General features: G+C 42.5%; 1 protein-coding gene and 1 long non-coding RNA gene across 3 annotated transcripts in view; one reads left to right on the top strand and one right to left on the bottom strand.

Moving 5' to 3' along the window:
- The window catches only part of LOC130369244 (uncharacterized), a 30714-nt gene extending 22282 nt beyond the window's left edge, over positions 1-8432 (bottom strand). Inside the window, exon 1 of the long non-coding RNA XR_008892704.1 lies at positions 8295-8432. This is a non-coding gene — a long non-coding RNA (uncharacterized LOC130369244). The remainder of the gene's footprint in view (positions 1-8294) is intronic.
- Positions 1-19326, top strand: part of DOT1L (DOT1 like histone lysine methyltransferase) — a 160022-nt gene that overhangs the window by 53294 nt on the left and 87402 nt on the right. For both annotated transcript variants that reach the window (XM_056574229.1, XM_056574240.1), the window contains exons 6-12: positions 2058-2152; positions 4940-5002; positions 8333-8388; positions 10275-10354; positions 17048-17116; positions 17595-17701; positions 18393-18434. In XM_056574229.1, the coding sequence (XP_056430204.1) occupies positions 2058-2152; positions 4940-5002; positions 8333-8388; positions 10275-10354; positions 17048-17116; positions 17595-17701; positions 18393-18434 (512 nt within the window). The remainder of the gene's footprint in view (positions 1-2057; positions 2153-4939; positions 5003-8332; positions 8389-10274; positions 10355-17047; positions 17117-17594; positions 17702-18392; positions 18435-19326) is intronic.

Raw genomic sequence — 19326 nt, 5'->3', positions numbered from 1 at the left:
TTTTTTTTTGTTTTTTTTCCTTTGACCTGACTGTTTCCTCCTATTGCTCTGGGACTAAAACTGAATTGCGCAGTGGCCTGGAGGCGGGTATATCCTGCTGGGAGGAGCCGACTTTTTGGTTACCATAGTGTCGAGCCTCCTAGAGACAGCAGCATATACCCAGAGTCTGTGTCCCCAGAGTCTGTGTCCCCCAATGGATCCTTCGAGAAAGAGATTTTACGTTAAGTCTAAAAAAATCTCCTTTTTTGTTACACTTGCTTGGTCCTGCAAAAACAAGCCCCCACATGGCTCTGTGGATGAAAAAATTAAGTTAGGTCTCCAAAAAAGGTGAGGAGGAAAACACAAATGAAAAGTTAGCTGTGTCCTTAAACTCTTAAGGATACAAGGCGTACCTGTACACCCTGCGCCCTCTCATCTGCTTTGACATGGGCTCACAAGCTGACCCCTCATCATATCAGGGTGATACCGGCGTCTATTAGTCGCCGTGACCCGTGTTAAATGCCGGACATCACCGATCACTGTGATGACTGGCATCAACCTCAACTTTGTGAGGGCCCTTACCTGCCTCCTCGCTGTCCGATCTGTTCCTCCATGCTCCAGGCTACTTCAGCAGCCTGGAGCAATCGAGCACAAATAACACTGATCAATGCTATGCTATGGCATAGTATTGAGCACTGTATGCAATCCAAGGGTGCATGTAATAATGCCCTATGGGGACAAAAAAGGTGGTAATTTTGTATACCTTTTTAAAAAAAAGTTTAAAAATTTATCAAAAAGTCCCATCAAAACAAAAATGACACCGATTAAAAACTACAGATCACGGCGCAAAAAATAAGCACTCACACATCCCCATATACTGAAAAATATAAAAAGTTATAAAATTACAATTTTAAATGTACTCCTTTTCATGCACAAAGTTATAATTTTTTTTTTTTTTAACAGAAGTAAAATAAAATCAGAGTTGGGTATCATTTTAATCGTATGGACCTGCAGAATAAAAACTGTCTAAGGTGTAATTTTTACTGAAAATTGCACTGCGTAGCAACAGAAGCCACTAAAAATTACAAAATGGCGTTTTTGTTTTTTTTTCCCCCCAACTTTTCCCACAAATGATTATATTGTGCCTTCTTCATAGATTTTGTGGTGAAATTACTAATGTCATTACAAAGTAAAATTGGTAGCGCATAAAGCAAGCCCTTTATATAGGTCTGTAGGTGGAAAACTAAAAGCGTATGAATTTTAAGGAGATGAGGAGAAAGGAGGGTGGGGTGCAAAAATAGAAAAACCAAGGGGTTAAGGCCAAAATGGTCAGGAAGGGGTTAAATGGGCACTCATTATGGTAAATAAAAAATTTTTTAATGTACTTTGTTGAAAAAAAAATAAAATTAAAGTTTTCTATGTTTTATTTGTGTTTAAAAAAAGCTGCTACTAGATGTCACCCTTCTTGTTCAGAGCATATTTCCCCCTATTTCTTGTACAGACTTTGGATTCCTGCTGGCCTGGCAGAAGTCCAAAATCAGGAAATGCTTAGGAAGGCGTGTGCAGTCTTTAACCAATCATCGCTCATCTCACACACTGAACTGCTCTGGGCTGTGTGTAGCAGAGTGAGGGAGGAAGTTCTCCCCTGTATGGCTTCAGATGAGGTAACGCCTCTTCCCAGTCTGTGAATCTGACTGAGAAGAAAATACAGAGCAATATGAAGGTAGAAAACTAAAAAAAAAATAATAAAAAATAAAGACAAAGGGTGGTTATCATCATGGGGGCAGTGAACTGGGAGGATTATAAAATGTAAAAAGATCTTGACAGGTACTCTTTAAAGCTAAATTTATTTAATCCTGTGTAAATGAAAAGTGGCACAGTTGCCAACATTTGCCAAAAAAATTTAAAAATAAATTAAAGCAATCTGGTTCCTATGGGTAACTGCTAACTCCCTTAAGTCTGTTCACTTTATTGTGTGTTAATCAATTATCAATTGGTGTAAATATAGTTGTACTTTCATTGTTATAAAGGAAAGAGTTTCCTTGCTTTTAGTTTATAATAACTTTTTTTCTTTTCAGGTGTTGGGCAAGTTGTTCTTCAGGTGGCTGCAGCTACAGGATGTAAACACCATTATGGAGTGGAGAAGGCAGACATCCCAGCTAAGTATGCAGAGGTAAGTGTTGTTTGCAGCATTGACCTGGTCCTACTGCTGCTATTCAGAGGACTAATATTGACTCCTCCTTTGGGGTATGGCTTTTTATTTACATGACTGACATCCTACACTACATATACATGTATGATCAGCCTCCACTCCCATAACGATCAGGTGATCATTGGGGGTTCTTTATGCAGACTCATTAGTTCTGCTTCAATTAGAAAAGGGGTTGTCAAGACTACAGTCCATTAAAGATGAACGGTCCTTATTAGGATGTGTAATGTTACATTTAATGGATTATGTCATTTTTGTGCTCACTCAATATCACATACGTTCTTCCTAGGATTGTTGGAAATCCTTATGTGATGGTTTGTGATATGACAAGCCATTAACATACACTGCTCAAAAAAATAAAGGGAGCACTTGGAACACAATGTAACTCCAAGTCAATCACACTGTCCACTCAGGAAGCAACACTGATTGACAATCAATTTCACATGCTGTTGTGCAAATAGAACAGACAACAGGTGGAAATTATAGGCAATTAGCAAGACTCCCACAATAAAGGAGGGGTTCTGCAGGTGGTGACCATAGACCACTTAACAGGTTCTATGCTTCCTGGCTGATGTTTTGGTTACTTTTGAATGCTGGCAGTCTCATGCTACCACTAGAGTGAAAGCACCGAGTCTACAACCCTCACAAGTGGCTCAGGCAGTGCAGCTCATCCAGGAAGGCACATCATTGCAAGCTGTGGCAAGGTTTGCTGTGTCTGTCAGCGTAGTGTCCAGAGCATCAAGGCGCTACCAGGAGACGTGGAGGAGGCCGTAGGAGGGCAATAACCCAGCAGCGGGACCACTACCTCTGCCTTTCCTCCAGCACCCAACAAATCTGCATGTGTCCAATTAAACGGTCAGAAACTGACTCCATGAGGGTGGTAGGAGGGCCTGACATCCACAGGTGGGGGTTGTGCTTATAGCCCAACACCGTGCAGGATGTTTGGCATTTGCCAGAAAACACAAAGATTGGCAAATTCGCCACTGGCACCCTGTGGTCTTCACAGATGAAAGCGGGTTCACACTGAGCACATGTGACAGTCTGGAGACGCTGTGGAAAACGTTCTGCTGCATGCAACATCCTCCAGCATGACCGATTTGGCGGTGGGTCTGTAATGGTGTGCGGTGGCATTTCTTTGGCGGGGCCGCACAGCCCTCCATGTGCTTGCCAGAGGTAGCCTGACTGCCATTAGGGACTGAGGTGAGATCTTCAGACCCCTTGTGAGACCATATGCTGGTGCGGTTGGCCCTGGGTTCCTCCTAATGCAAGACAATGCTAGACCTCATGTGGCTGGAGTGTGTCAGCAGTTAGGAAGGCATTGATGCTATGGACTGGCCCGCCCGTTGCCCATACCTGAATCTGATTGAGCACATCTGGGACATCATGTCTCGCTCCATCCACCAATGTCACATTGCATCACAGACAGTGCAGGAGTTGGCTGATGCTTTAGTCCAGGTCTGGGAGGACATCCCTCAGGAGACCATCCGCCACCTCATCAGGAGCATGCCCAGGCATTGTAGAGAGGTCATACGGGCACGTGGAGGCCACACACACTACTGAGCCTCATTTTGACTTGTTTTAAGAACATTACATCACAGTTAGATCCACCTGTAATGTGGTTTTCCACTTAGATTTTGAGTGTGACTCCATATCCAGACCTCCATGGGTTGATAAATTTGATTTCCATTGATAGTTGAATGTGCTGACAACAAAATCACACAAAAATTATGTAATAGACAAAGGTATTTCAAACGATCTTAGTGTTCCCTTTAATTTTTTTGAGCAGTGTATATTACAACATAGGGAGATTGTGTATAAACCCTTTTGCCATGGGGTGTACAGAATTATTAGTTGGCAATGTAAATGAAAAGTTTTGTACAATAGCATGGCATGTCTAAACTAATAATGCTTGAAGCAGATGCCACATTTCGCCCTGTTTTTAGTGTAAACAAAAAGTAGAGTTTGTCTATTGACTAACCTATTTAATGTTTTCATATAAACTGTATTTGGTTTTCTTTGGACCAGAAAATGGTTTCAGGGGGTTAAACACCTTGGAGCATTTATGTTTACTGTTTGTCACAGTTTGGTCCCCTTGAGCCCATTTCTCCTTGCTTTGCTCAGATGGAAGTGAGCAGTCCTGCACGTTGTCTTCACGAAACTACATTTCCCTGTGTTCATCCAGTCAAAACGGCTGAACGCAGGAAGATCTTCTGCTCATGTGCCATCTCCTCTTTACATTTGGGTCTTTACTGTCTCAAGAAAATCTGCACATGCTCATCCTGGACTACAGGAGGGTATAACTAAGTGCAGTTATCACCAAACACTGGCAGACACCGCTTCCAATTCTACTTTGTAATGACATCAGTCATTTTGCCCAAAAATCTATGGCGAAACGGAAAAAAAAAAATCATTGTGCGACAATTTTTATTTTGGCCGAACCTTTTTGATCGCTTCTTTATTTTTCTTTTAATATGGTATGCTATTTTGGACTTTGGAATTTTTGCACGTACGCCATTGACCGTGTGGTTTAATTAATATATTTTTATAATTCGGACAATCTGACAATATATCTGGCTCAACATGCTTCTGTTCCTTTTCTGACTTCGGATAAAGTCCATATATCTTGGAATAGAGGGTGTTTTGTAACAAAATAAATGACAGAATGGGCCCCATCAAAACCATACTACACAAACCAGTCTAATTGTTGCAAATATCATTTTTCTAAATAGCATTGAAATTCTTTATTTGCAGACTATGGATAAAGAATTCAGAAAATGGATGAAATGGTATGGGAAAAAGCATGCAGAGTATACAGTAAGTATTGAGCTTTGACATTTGCTTCAGAAGCATAGGATTGCAATACTCATTGACAAAAAAAAGTAACTCCCCCAGATAAAAATATCAGATTGCTGCAAAACTTACCATGCAGTTATGTAGAGGCAGCTATTTAAATGATTACAGGTGTGGTCTGATTAGAGATTCTACAGGGGCCCCCTCCTGCTGCCTTTATGAAGGCTCTGAGGCTACTTTTGTGTAGTGTACCTCTTGGTGAGAGATCATTGACTGCTGGGCTTCCTTTTATGTGACACACACTAGCAGAAGCAAATATGGTGTCCATTACTTTTCCTGCCATTGACGTCAGCCACAGTCACCTTCGTTTGCAATGGACAAGAAACCTAGACTTGGACTTGAACAGTGTAATCTTTATTGACGAATCCAGGTTCTGTTGGAATCCTATGGTCATATTAGAGAATAGCTGCCTCATGATGAACTCTTCAATTCTGCCTTTGCTATGTAGCAACACATTTCCCATGCTGTTACTCTGATGATCTGGACAGTCATCCCTAGTAATGATACAAGGGACATTAGCAGCCCCCACACTGCAAAGGAAAGGTTTCCCAGGACTGTCTCTACCAGATTGCAACACTTCCTTGGCATGGAGGGTCACCAGATTTATCACCAATTGCGTATTTATGGAGAGCCAGTTTTCAATTGTACAGTTTTCTCCTAATCGTTTTACTCTGATTGTAATTACTTACATATACGTCATTATTAATGCAATTCTAATAACTCCCTAGTGCTTTATTTTTTATTCAGCGTATCTTACAAAAAAAAGCTTGCATTTTTTTCAAAGTTCTTAAAGTGGACTTGTATATGACTCTATATAGGAAAATTTCCGGGCATACCTTTTTTTTTTTTTCCTTAAATCTCCATGGTCCTTTCCAGTACTGACATATAGCCTAGTTCCCTAGCAGAGCAGGAGCCCAGGCAAGGCCAGCCTTTGAGCATTTTGTCACTGCCCACCAGCCCAATTGCATCTGCCTACTAAATTTGTCTGGCAGCTTCTAGATCAGGGGTACTCTACTTTTTTTAAGTTAGGGTCCTCTTATACAGGTCTGCCATCCGGTGAAGGTCTGAGCTGAACGCTTCAGCCTGGTTTAGCTGGCAACCACAGTGCCATGAAAGAAATAGGGGTTGCCTGTTGAAGAACCTTCTTATTATTTAGGGTCAAATGACGTGTGGATATATTGCTGGCACACACTGTGCCCCTGGGTAGATTGCTGGCACAAGCACTGTGCCCCTTGGTAGATTTCTGGCACACACTGTGCCCCTGAGTATAATATTGACAAACCCTGTGCCCCTGGGTATAATATTGACAAACCCTGTGCCCTGTACCCTGTACAAAATGATTGTGTCTTTGTGTCACTTAAAACAATGCATAAAGTGTCTGTGCCCACTCAATGAATGCCACTGTGCCCCCACATAAACTGTGCCATGGTGTCCCCCTTGAACTGTGACAGTAGGTCATGATGGGACATGTAGTTCTGCAACAACTGAAGACTGGAGGAACACAGTTACTCACCTTAGTCTCCTCGTGCTGCTCCACTTCTCTGGCCTCTTTTAGTCAGGCGTGGCGAGAGCAGATGATGCTGGCAGCGCCAAATATGCCGCATGCATTACAGGAGAAGCGCAAAGCAGGGAACAGCAGCATTTGGATAGTCATTTGTATTGGTGTCTTAAAGAGACTACTGATTCTCCTACTTTAGCGGTTAACAGACCTACACCCTGGTAATTGTAATGAGAAACTCCTAAGCATTCTTTGGCAGGACCTATCAAATATACTTGTCTATTCACTTTTGTATTATTCCTTGCTCTGTATACCTAACTAAACCTGGAATTAATTTACAAGAGTCGTTTTAGGACCTCAGTTTGGAGCCCACTGGGCTAGAGTATAATGCTGCAACCTAAAAATGTCCCTTATTTGTTAAGTGGAATTTTTTTTATTTTTAAAAGAAGCACTTCTTTTAAAAAATAAATTAGTTCCCTGCCCAAGCCACCCAGCGCATCCTCTATGATGCAGACAGTGTGATTAGCGCAGAGGCCAGAACAGCAGATCAACATAGGACCTGGGACAAAGGAGCGTTCTTAGGCCAACAGCTTTGTTGCCCAACCTGTACCTCTCGCCTTGTTGCACAACTACAGCTTCCATCATGACCTTCTGTCAGTGCATGATGGGAGTTGTAGTTTGCAAAAGCTGCAGAGTCAAAGGTTGGGAGACAATGATTTAAGTTCACAGGGGCCATTACTTTGGGGGAGGAGTGGCACAATTATTCGCTTAAGGGCATAGTGTTTGGCAATATTTTGGGGCACTGCTTACAGTAATATAATATTCCAGGGCATGGTGTGCAGCAGTGTATTATTCAGTGGCACAGTGAGCGGGGCATGGCATTCAGCACTATTATACCCAGGGGAATGGCGTGCGGCAGTATAATATTCAGAGTAATATACAGGGAACAGTAGATTTACTTCCTCACATCTCACTTGCTTGTTTTAACAATTGAGGGGAAGGTCACATGTAGCGCATCCGTAGCATATTTGATGCTGTAGATGCACTACTACAAGCAAACACAGAGGGAGCTGGGAGATGTGTGCGCACATGCGCAGTGTACTCAGACATCACTGTTGCTCCCTCTGCTAGGCAGTGAGGGTGCGATATCTGAGTACACTGCACCTGCAAGTACGCAACTCGCAGCTCCCTCTGTCTGCTTGAAGTGGCATATTACTGTTATGAGCAGATGAAGCAGGACACACGGGCAGAGTAGGAGGCTGACTGGGGGTGGTCAGCAGCGCATTCACAGTGTCAAAGACTTTACTCTGACTTGGCTACAGGCAGCCTTTTTTGTTTTGTTCCATGGCCGCCAGATTTGAACCAGACTTTAGCTCTGACCTTCACCTGATGAAAGACTTGGATAATCGGACCCTTACTAAAAGTAGTTGGGTACTCCTGCCATAGTGCAGCAATTTACCAAAAACATATTACGTAGGCCTAGGCTTATTGAGTGTACATGAATACTCTGCCACGAGCAGATGGAAGGGTTACACTGCACTCAAGCTCTGTAGCTTGATGCACCCTGTCCTTCTGTGTGAACTAGGATGGCGTTTTGTGTGGCGGCCATTTTAATTAAGCCAGTTATTACCCCGGGACAAGATACACCTTTTATAAAAATAAGTACATTGCTATACAGAAGTGCCTTTTAAGTATTTGTACTTGTTTTCTTGAACTCCTTAAATAAAATTTCGGCCCCATTTTTCATAATTCTAGTACCTTTTGTGTGAAGTAATTGTATTTTTTTTTCCTTTTAGCTGGAACGTGGAGACTTCTTGTCAGAGGAATGGAGAGAGAGAATTGCCAACACAAGGTGTAATATCTGCTGTGTGCTAGCCTTAGTGATTTGCTCCCCTACAATATAAGCCTATATAGTTATTGGTTTGGTGTGCTGAGCTTCTTGCTTTGTTTGTCTGTGCCCCAAGGCGACATTTGGTTATACTTGTGATGTCACTGATAGAACTTCTTTCTTACATGCTGTTGTAATGAGAGACTGAAAGATGCTTTTCATATTGATGCTAATGGTTTGTGACATTGCTGGTGTATGAAAGTGAGTGTTCAGACTGTCAGTTTAGGGTTTCATTTCATATGGAACTTTTTAAAAATACTTAGCATTTAAATGGGCACAGGCATTCAAATGCAAAGCCGAGACAAAAAAAAAAACACCACTTTTCAAGCAAATGTACTATGCTTTGAACAGTATAAATACATACATCCGCAGGTCTTGTGTATTTAATCACAGATTTTACCTGTTTCATTTTAGTGGATGAAATCCACAGCAGAAGTCTGGGGCAGATAAGATGTACTGCAGATATAAAAATCTACACAACGTCAAGATGCCATTGCAGATTTTGTACTTTTGTATTTTTTATGTTGTTCTGTACTTCAGTATTGTTTATCAAACTAAGATCCAGGCTTGACCAGTGGTGCCCAATGTGCATTCACATCTGATTGCAAATTTGGCTGATTGTCTCCGGTTGGCTGATGTTCCCATTTTTGAACCAGATTGGAAAGCGCAGCAGACCACAGTTAAACGAAAGATATGGTAAAAAAATGTGCGAACTGACTCCAGGCGGCTCATTATAATCAATGGGGTACAGGGCAGATCCGGTAATGGTACTGCAGGAGGTGGTCTTGAAATTCCTTTGCTATATCCAGCTGCCGGATTTGCAACCCGAGATGTGAATGCACACATTGGGAGAGATTTATCAAAACCTGTTTTCAGAGGCCTTTTAAAAAAAATTAAACAAGCAATCTGATTAGGTGCTATGGGCAACTGCACCCTTCTTCCTTTACACAGGTTTTGATAAATCTACCCAATAGTGAGGCACAGCAGTATTCACAGACCTGATTACAAGCTGCAGTGGCCTGTCTGCATTTGCAGCAGTCTATGGTTTAGCAACATAACTGACCCATATTCTGCTTATTTTAATGTTCTGTGGCATACAGGAGGCAAACAAAAGGCAAATTGAGTTATATTTTTACTTTTTTTTGAATGGGCTTCCATCCTAATATAGTGAGACCCAGGCATCACTTCAGTCTGCCTGGTGAGGCCCCAGAAGCAAAAAAGTTTAGTGGCCCTTAAAGGGGTTTTCCGTTCAAAAACCTCTTATCCCTTATCCAAAGAACCGGCTGGGACCGGCCCCAAAATCTCCCTGCAGCTCCAGCATTCTATGCGGGGCTGCGTCCCCAGTTTCTGAAACCTCCGGGACTGGATACATGACATAACGCACGCCCCATTGTGACGTCACGCCACACCCCCTCAATTCATGTCTGTGGGAGCGGGCGTAACGGCTGTTCCTTGGATGTTTTTGCCCGGAATACCCCTTTAAATGACACAGCAGTCAAGTATGTACACTTCCACTCCATTCATACTCTATGGAACTACTGAAGGTAGCAGAGTACAGCTTTAGCTTTTCTTCAGTCTAATAGAGCTTGAATGAGGAGGTGCAGCATGATATATTTGAACAAAGGCCTCAAGCCTATGTACATCTTAGCATTATTTTCTGTTTATGTGACTGCTGTAGGACTTTTTTTCAATTGTAAGATTTGTAGTCTTATTAGGAAGTCAGACTGCTGTGTTTAATAGTATAGAGAGTTTGCCAATATGTGCTGCTTAAAGTTTTAGCTTGCTAAACAGCGTGTGGGGGGAAAAAAACGTGTGACCGTTCTGGGATTAACATTACCATTATCTTGCAGTGTTATTTTTGTGAATAATTTTGCCTTTGGTCCTGAGGTCGATCACCAGCTTAAGGAGAGATTTGCCAACATGAAGGAAGGTAATGTGCTGACCCACTTTTAATTTTTTTTTTCTTTTTTATTTCAAATAACTTTTTGTTTTTTCCCCTAGATTTTGTGGTAAAATTAATGTAATTACAAAGTACAATTGGTTCCACTTAAAATAACCCTTTATATGGCTCTATTGGTGAAAATTTAAGAATTATGGATTTTAAAGGCAGAGGAGGACACAACAAAAGCCATAGACACAGCATGCTGCATTTTGTTAACACTGTTGCTGACTAAAAAAAAAAATATATCCTATCCAACAAGTGCACCTGTTTTTGGTCCGCTTGTTTTTGTTCGTTTTTTTATTTATTTTTTTAGCGTAAAATTCTCATAGACCACTATTCATCCTGTTTCAGAAAAAGCTATAAATCGTATCCTTTTTTTTAATTTTTTATATTATGCATATAAAACATTACTTTACGCTTTGATCTCTTTAATAATAAACTTTTTTTGTTCATACGAGTGCAGTAGCTTTGAAATAGTTTAGAAGGATCGAGTAACATGAAAATAGATACTGGCAAGTACATGTGAAAGCATACTGCCAAATGTCTGACAGATACAATGTCCAATTTAGATTTATTTTAGTGTACAATTTTCAGCAATGTTGGATGCAAAAATTGTGATGTGACTGGAGACTTAAATGTATATACACATATATATACAAATATATATAATTTTTTGGTAAAATGGTGTCAGTGGTGGTTATTATCAAGTACCAACATGCTCTTCATAGGTTTCTGGCATTTCTCTTTATATGCTACTTTAGGAAAGAAAAACACATGTAAAAATAAATGCCACTAAAATACACATGTAGAAAAAGCCATTAAAACTCTTCTGCATTTTAAAACACATTGTAAAAATTATGAGTTTAAAGTGTTCTGCATATAAGGTTCGAGTTCTAAACTACATATGGCATCTTATCATTTTTCCGTTCCTTGTACTGTTAATGAATAATTTAATATTTTGATGGTATAAAGAAGTGTCAGTGTTTGTATTTAACTCCTGGTCCACATTTTTCAATCTGCCTGAAACAAAGATTATCTGGTTTTGCCCATAAGAACCAATCGCAGCTTTTAACATCTTAACAACCGCTGGTGAAATGAAAGTTGAGATCTTGTTGGTTGATGTGGAGAAAATTAGGTTTTATTCAGATTGATATTTCTGGGCCCTAGTGTGTCTTCCTTTAGTGCCTTTAATCTTTAAGATAAATTAAATGTTATTACCCCTAGTGACCTGTAACCCAAAAGATGATACAGGACAGGAGCTTGTACATATCTCTTGTTCCTTGTTTTTAGTTTAAGATTGTCAAAAAAAAGTCAAGAAAAATAGGTCCTGTTTGTCGAATGCCTGTAAATAGACTTGCTTCTCTCTCTTAGGCATGTCTTCATCTACGGAAGCAAGAAAAAGTAAAAATTGGCTGTATTTTCTACTCCTACTTGCACAGAACAGTGCTAAAATAACAATGTCTGACTATTTTCACACTGCGTCTTCCAAGATAAAATTTTTGTCAGGCTTTTCTGAAGTATAGCTATAACATAGCATGTTTAAAAAAAAAAAAAAAAAAAAAATCCTATTTATTTTTCACTGTACTGCGTTCTGGTTTAGCTCAGCAGACCCTGATGTATACCACAAAAAAGATGCCAAATTGTCACTAGGATTAGGGGGTTTACTATAAATGCCAGGAGCGTCTCCATTATATAACTTTGCAGGGGTTATCTGGCAGGATTTTTATTTATTTATTTATTTTTTATTCAAATTTTTCTGTTTTTTTTATTTTAATTTTTATTTTTTATCAAGGTGTACCCATACTGTAGTACATTTAAAAAAAAAAAAAAAAAAAATCAAAAAACACACAACCCCACACTCTCCTCCTACACTCCTGTGGGTGCCTTCAGTGTCCTGCTCTGGTCCCCTGTTCAGTCTTTTTCCTGCTTCTGGGGGTCAACAGTCATGCTGCAGCTAATCTCCGTCCGTAGCTTGTCCCACCTTTGTCCAACCCTAGGCTGAGCAGCAGTGTGACGTATTGTGCCCAGGCCCAATACATCACATTGCCATTCAGTCTATCCCCGCCTGAAGTAGGATATTGCTGCGGATGGAGATTAGCTGTGCTGCAGTGTTGCATGTTGACCCCCAGAAGAAGGAAGAAGAGCGCACCAGATTACCCTATGTACTACTCTACATACTTCTGAAGAAAAAATAAAAACTCTTCTGCCGGATAATCCCTTTAATGGGCAGTGCAAATGCAGTGTGAGAAAAGCCTTATTTCTCGGTTGCCCTTCATTGGGGGGACACATATACTGATTATACTGGTATATGCTCTTGCCACTAGGAGGAACTGACACTTGGAAAAAAGTCGACTCCTCCCTGGCAGGATATACCCGCCCACGAAGTGAAGTAATCAGTTTTATCTTGGTGTCATAGGAGGCAAGACACAGGTCTGGAGCTCTCCAGACCTGGTCTCTTTATTTTCTAGTAAGGGCTGTTTAGTTAGGTTTTTATATCGCTTTTGTTTCCATTTTTCAGATGGGGGGCGGGGGGGGTTCAGGAGCATGGTGCCACCTGTTCCCCTATATGTGACAAAGGGGCAAGGAACATAATGAGTATGGGCAGTCAACCCCTTATTGCCAACAGCCAGCTCCTGGAGGTTGTACCCTGAGTCCGGGTCCCCTGCTCACCCCGCTTTATTAGCCTGGTATGATGCAGAGTGACCATAAGCTCGTTGAAGACTTCAGGGTGAATATGAGAAGACGGAGCCGTGGTTGAGTATGTACTACAACCCCCCCCCTTCCCCCTATCCCTCCCTCTTGCTCATCCAGGGGTCCCCTTTCTCTGCTTTGCCCAGCTACCATTACAAGTGGCTGTAGTGAGAAGGACCCCTCATGGCCTCTGGCTCCATTTTGGAGGGGACAGTCCTGTGGACCTTCCCTACCACCTCTTCGGACCACAATTTCTAGCCCATATGTATTGCGGCCAGGCACAGTGCCCTGGGCATGATTTCTTCACTACTGGCCGGAGACTATGCCGCTGCCACAGTTTCAGTCTCTGGGGCAGCGGGTTCCCAGTCCCATGCGGCCGCCCGCTTCCCGCGTGGGGGCATTATCTGCCCGCTTAATACCTTTTTGTGCGACCAGGCGCAGTGTCCTGGCCGTATTCTTTATTACACTGACCGGAGACCCACAGCTGCAGACAGCGGGTCTCCTGTCCGACGCGGCTGACCGCATTCTCAGTGCGGGCACACCAACCCACTTACTCCTATCTGCTGTGGCCAGGTGCATTGTCCTTGCTGTGTTCTTACAGGCTGACCGGAGACGTAGGCTAGGTTCACACTATGGGATCTCCGGGCACAAAATCAGTCTGCACTAGGACCGAGCGGACACTGCAATGTGCTCCGAGTATTTCCGCCTGAAGAATGAGTAACGCCATTCTTCGGGCGAAAATTTTCACGCGGATTTTCCGTTCACAAATTCTGAAGTGTGACTTTGTGAGCGGAAACCCATTCACTATACCATACATTTTAGTAAGCAGAATTTCTGCCTGCATTTTTGAAGCGGAATTGCAGGCGGAAATTCCGTAGTGTGAACCTTGCCTTACAACTGCAGGCAGTCTCCGGTCCCAGGCTTACTCCTATCATTTTGCCTTCAGGCACAGTGTCCTGGCCAAGTTCTTTATAGGCTGACCGGAGACCTTCACCTGCAGGCAGCGGGTCTCCGGTCCGACGTGGGCACACCAACCTGCCTACTGCTCCGGTCCCATTCGGCCGGTCGCTTCCTTGGTGGGGGAGAGACCGGCCGTGTCTTCCAGCCAGTTCCCCAGCCCCCTCGCGCAGAGGCGGCGGCCGCATCTTACTACTTCTATTACAGCCTTGGCCTGTTTTTATAATTTTAATATCGGCAGGGTCCCTTTTTCTAGGGAGGGAATTGGGGGCCGCTTTTTTCCTTCAGTCATCCTGTACGGTGGCCAGCTTTAGACTATTTACATGGGCAGTTGAGTTTAGCCTCTGGCGTATCTATTTTCTGCAGGGTTCTCGCTCTGTCAGGAAAGTATGCGCACTGACGTGGAGGATTATTGCCAGGGATTTCGCAATCCCTTGGAAACGGTTGGATATCTTCAGTGACTGACTACCACCATTTCATGTCATGCCCGTCGTGCCCATGGCAAATTCCAGTCCCTCCTTACCCCGAGGCAAGACACTGGTTGGGTGCCCTTGCAAGAGTGTTTTTTTATTTTTATTTTTTGCATTCCTGGCGGACGCTTAGGACACTCTCAGATCCGCCGGTCACTCTTTATGGGGGTGTTCTGGCGTGTCTTACAATATGATTCCCTCCTCCACAGGCTGCCGCATCTGTGGCTAGTGTTCTGGATCCTCCCGTCTAGTGCGTGATCTCCAAATAACTGTCCCTGCATGGGCATGGATTGGTCCTGAGGTCGATATGCCGTCAGTAGTCTAGCCTGTCGCGCATCTCTCAGCTGCCGAGTCTGCGGCTGGCACTCCGGAACCCCACTGCTGACGCAAGGTGTCCGATGAAGTGACCATTGTCTACTATGGACCCATACCAGTAAGCCAGACAGTGGTCTGCGTGGTTTCCTCCACCGCCTGTCACTCATCACACAGCTGCAATATTTGCGGCTGGAGTTCCGGTACCCCACTGCTATGAGAGGTGTCTGAAGGAGTCTGCGTGGTCTCCTCAGCCTCCTGTCACTGAACACACGGTTGGTGTATCTGCGCTGGAGTTCCAGTACCCCTCTACTGTGCGAGGTGTCCTATGGACCATAGACTGGGTACAGGGATGCATTCCGTGGCTCTTCTGCCTCCTACGATCTCTGTGGACAGTAATTCAGGTTATCCACTGCCAAGGTGTAGTTACAAGCGAGTCTCCACATGTTTCTCCATGGGCCCTTTACAATACACCACATGTTGGTTCACAGGGTTCCCTCCTTTACTAGGTTCCTCCCTACATGCCTGCTGCTCTCTCGGCTGAAGGCTGGTAACCTACTGTCTGCAGCACCCGGTGTGGCCATGGTCCCTATGCCAGATAACCAGACTGTCTTCTTTTCTACTCCTCCAGGTCACCTTCCCCATTATTGCCGCTACCGCTGTTACAGTCCTGGGACTTATTTTCCAGGTGAAGTTCCAAAGAGAGTGTTTTTGGTGGTTCATTGGATCTTTTATACTTGATGGTCAGACTGTCTGCATGTTTCCTGCTCCACATACAGCCTTCATTCCTTGCATCTGTGACAGCAGTCCTGGTAAGTAACACCATTAAGATATGGGGTGTGAGTGTTTCGTGCAGGTTCCATGGACTTTCACAGATACAGCAGCCCTTTCTAAGGGTGCAACATTGGTTTGCTAGGGGCACGGTTGTGACACCATGCTGCCGGACTTTGGAATGTCTACGGTTTCTTTCGTGTCTGGAGTCTTGGTACCACGCCTACTATCGTCCAGTAACCACTTCTGTGTCCCTACATGTGCTAGGCCACTCTGCACGTGTAGAGTCCACCTTCCCCTCTGTTCGGTGGGGTGTGCCTCAGGCCTTCCTGTGATCTTGTTTCCACAGGTTTATGGCAGTTGAGCACCTCTGTTCTGGCATGGGGCATGATGGGGTGACAGTCGGTTATTCCTTCCATCTCCTCCTTTTGTGGGTCAATGTACTCCCGAGGTGGTGGGCCATGTGGATTACGCTACTTGAGCTTTTTCCGCCTCCCAGGTGCTCTCGGCGGGCCCCTGGGACGGGGGTGATTGGTCTGCAGCAGTTCCAGTCATTGATTTTCCGCAGCAGGCCTCTCCACAGCCAGTCTCCATCTTTCTTTCTTTCTTACCAGTGTTTTTCTGGTCTCCACCTCCCGTACTCACCTTCTGCTCAGGCGTATGCTACTCTGCCTGGCGTTTTTTCTGCCATGTTCTCTTGAATCTGTTAACTCTGGATGGGGTTCTCTTGTTGAGCCCGTTTCCATTTTTGTTTCCCAGCCAGGCTAGCCCTCTGTCTGGTTCAGTGTTCCTTGGAGTTGATTCCTACCTCCTCCCGGCATGGTTCTGCCCCATCTGGCTTCCTAGTAGACCTTTTCTTGTCTCTCTTCATGGACTGTAGCTTTGGAGCCTCTACATAGGACAGTCTCTTCCTTGGCGTCCTAGTCAATCTCCATGGACGAGGTGTCTTCCGGGAGCTCAGTTTGTGGGCCTCGGTTGTCTCTGCCGGGATCTAGTTCGCTGGCCTTACGATTGAGTGGGTTCGGTCTCTGGACTGATTCCGCTTTTACTGTTGGTCGTTTTTTCCATTCTAGGGGACTGCTTTGGTACGTCCCATCAGTATTCAGTATGTGTCCCCCAATGAAGAGCGACCGAAAAAAGGAGATTTATTTTTTGTACTCATCGTAAAATCTTTCTTGTAGCCTTCATTGGGGGGACACCACACTCGGCCATTTTTATATATTTTTTTCAATGTGGTTGCTTTGTGATAAAACTGATAACCTCGCTTCCAGTGGATGGGTATATCCTGCCAGGGAGGAACTGACTTTTTGTTCCCTAATGTCAGCTCCTCCTAGAGGCAAGAGCATATAGGTGTCCCCCAATGAAGGCTACGAGAGGGAGATTTTTTTTGTACTCACCGTAAAATCTTTTTTCCATTACCCATCTTCACGTTTCTATGATGCCTTTCTTATTTTCTTCTTTTTAACCAACCTTTTCTCAGGTGGCAGGATTGTCTCCTCCAAACCATTTGCACCGCTTAACTTCCGAATTAACAGCCGAAACCTGAGTGGTGAGTTTTCTCAGACATTGTTACATTTATTTTATAAATTTTTTTTATTTTACCTATTAAAATAATTTATATTTTTGTGGTAATAACTTCTTGTTCCTATATTTTCACAAAATATTACATCTGATCCAATAATATATTGTGCTTGACAGTTTTATGCCTCACAAAGCTCTCTGTTGCAGGGTATCTGGTTTATATTAAAGTCAGCACTTGCTGCTTTTGACACGATCGCTCCTTTGCCCTGTGATGTTTACAAATATAACTGCACATCCATTTGCAGGAAGGCATAATCAAAATGGATGTTCAGTTATGTTCATATTTAGAAAGGAGTTGAAGAGGTTATCCTGTATTATTCCAAAATGTTTACCACACCTGTTCATTACATACAATATCAGCAGTTTTAGTGAATGTCACCAGCTGCAGCACATTTTTATAATAAACATATCGATCTTAAATTTTATTCAAATTTTCTTTCTTTTAGATATTGGCACAATAATGAGAGTTGTTGAACTATCACCACTCAAAGGCTCTGTTTCTTGGACCGGCAAGCCAGTTTCTTACTATCTGCACACCATAGATCGGACTTTAGTAAGCATCCATCTATTACCCTGAATTCACACCATCTAGAATTATTTTATTTTCAGCATGTTTTTGTTGTACTGCATTGGTTTTATCCAAATATTGCTTATACTACTGAAATGTTCCAAAGAGGGATTGTTTGCTTTTTTCCCACAAAGCTTTATTGTTGAAGTTCCTGCAAACGCTAAACAAGATAATCCAAAATCCGAAACATAGAAAACAAAAACTATTCTGTTTCCGCAATACATGAGAACTAAACCCATTGACTTCCACGGAGCGTTTGCTAGGGGAGATGGGAGAGGAGCTGTGTCTATCACCTATTATGAATGGCCTGATCTTTCTTGCCTATATATTGGGGTCACCTTTCACTGGAGTTTTAACTGTGATGAGGAGAAACTGCTGCAACGTTTACTGTACAGAACAGAAAGTGTTGGCTTAATAAACAGAATGAAATATATAAAATTTCAGGAATACTTTATAATCTAGGTAGTAAATTAAAATAACAAAAATTCTTAACTTTTTGCTTAAATCAAAACTTTTATGTTAAGTTTGACACATTCCCTTTTAGGACAGTAATATGAAAAAAGGTTCTTGATTCTCCAATTACTATTCATAGAAAAACCATTGTAAGTGCAACTGTAGCAAATAACATATTTACTAGGGTTGGGATTTCACTATCTCTTTACAATTTGTCTTACAGCTTGAAAATTATTTTTCCAGTCTGAAAAATCCAAAACTCAGGGTAAGTTTTAAGGTCTAGAGAAATGTACAGTGTATCTTCTAGCAAAGTTACTTACAGAAATAAACTGCAGCTATGAAAGAATTGTGTTTTTGTTCTTTACCAATAATTTATAGGAACAATATGAACAAAATTGAAATATTGGTTGCCCATTTCTAATCCATAATATAGAATGATCTAGACTCTCGGGCCTTTCTTGTTTCAATGGAAAGGAAATTGAATGGACACCTGACCATGAAATTGCATGTAAAGTTTTCTACTGTATTCCCATGTGAAGTGGTAGCATATTGTGAGGATATGCCATCACTTTTTTTTTTTTTATTTCACACGGTATCCCTGTTTTCTTTTGCACAGTAGTGCTTCTGGCCACTGTGGGAAACTGCAGTTGGCCCCATTCATTTAAATGGGGAGGTGCAGTGGTTCCTGCTGAGTGGATGCTGGTGTTCCACTGTGAAGGAAAAACAGTACTGTAGCCCCTTCATTTTAAGGATCTCTTGAGGTCTTAGAGGTCAGATGTTCACTAATCATATGATGCAGTATCCTGGCAATATGCCTCCACTTTTTTGTTATTCTGATCTTTTTAGTGACAACCATTATGTGTGAACAGTAAAGATCTATGTTTTCTTGCAGTTTTAAAGAGACTGAAGGGTTTTGATAAATCTGTGCAGAGGTAAAGTTGACTAGTTGCCCATAACAACCAATCAGATTGTTTTCTTTCATGTTTAAAAGGGCCTCTGAAACATAAAAGAAGCAATCTGATCAACTGTTCCTCTACACAAGGTTTGATAAATCTCCCTCAGGCTAATTTACCACTTTTTTTTTCTTCTGGCAGTTCTTGAGCCAAAGCCAGAAGTGTATTCAAAAGGAATAAGACATATAAAGGAGGGATTTACAC

Source organism: Hyla sarda, chromosome 1 (assembly GCF_029499605.1).
Source record: "Hyla sarda isolate aHylSar1 chromosome 1, aHylSar1.hap1, whole genome shotgun sequence".
NCBI lineage: Eukaryota > Metazoa > Chordata > Amphibia > Anura > Hylidae > Hyla > Hyla sarda.
This window is presented reverse-complemented; position numbering and strand designations above follow the sequence as displayed.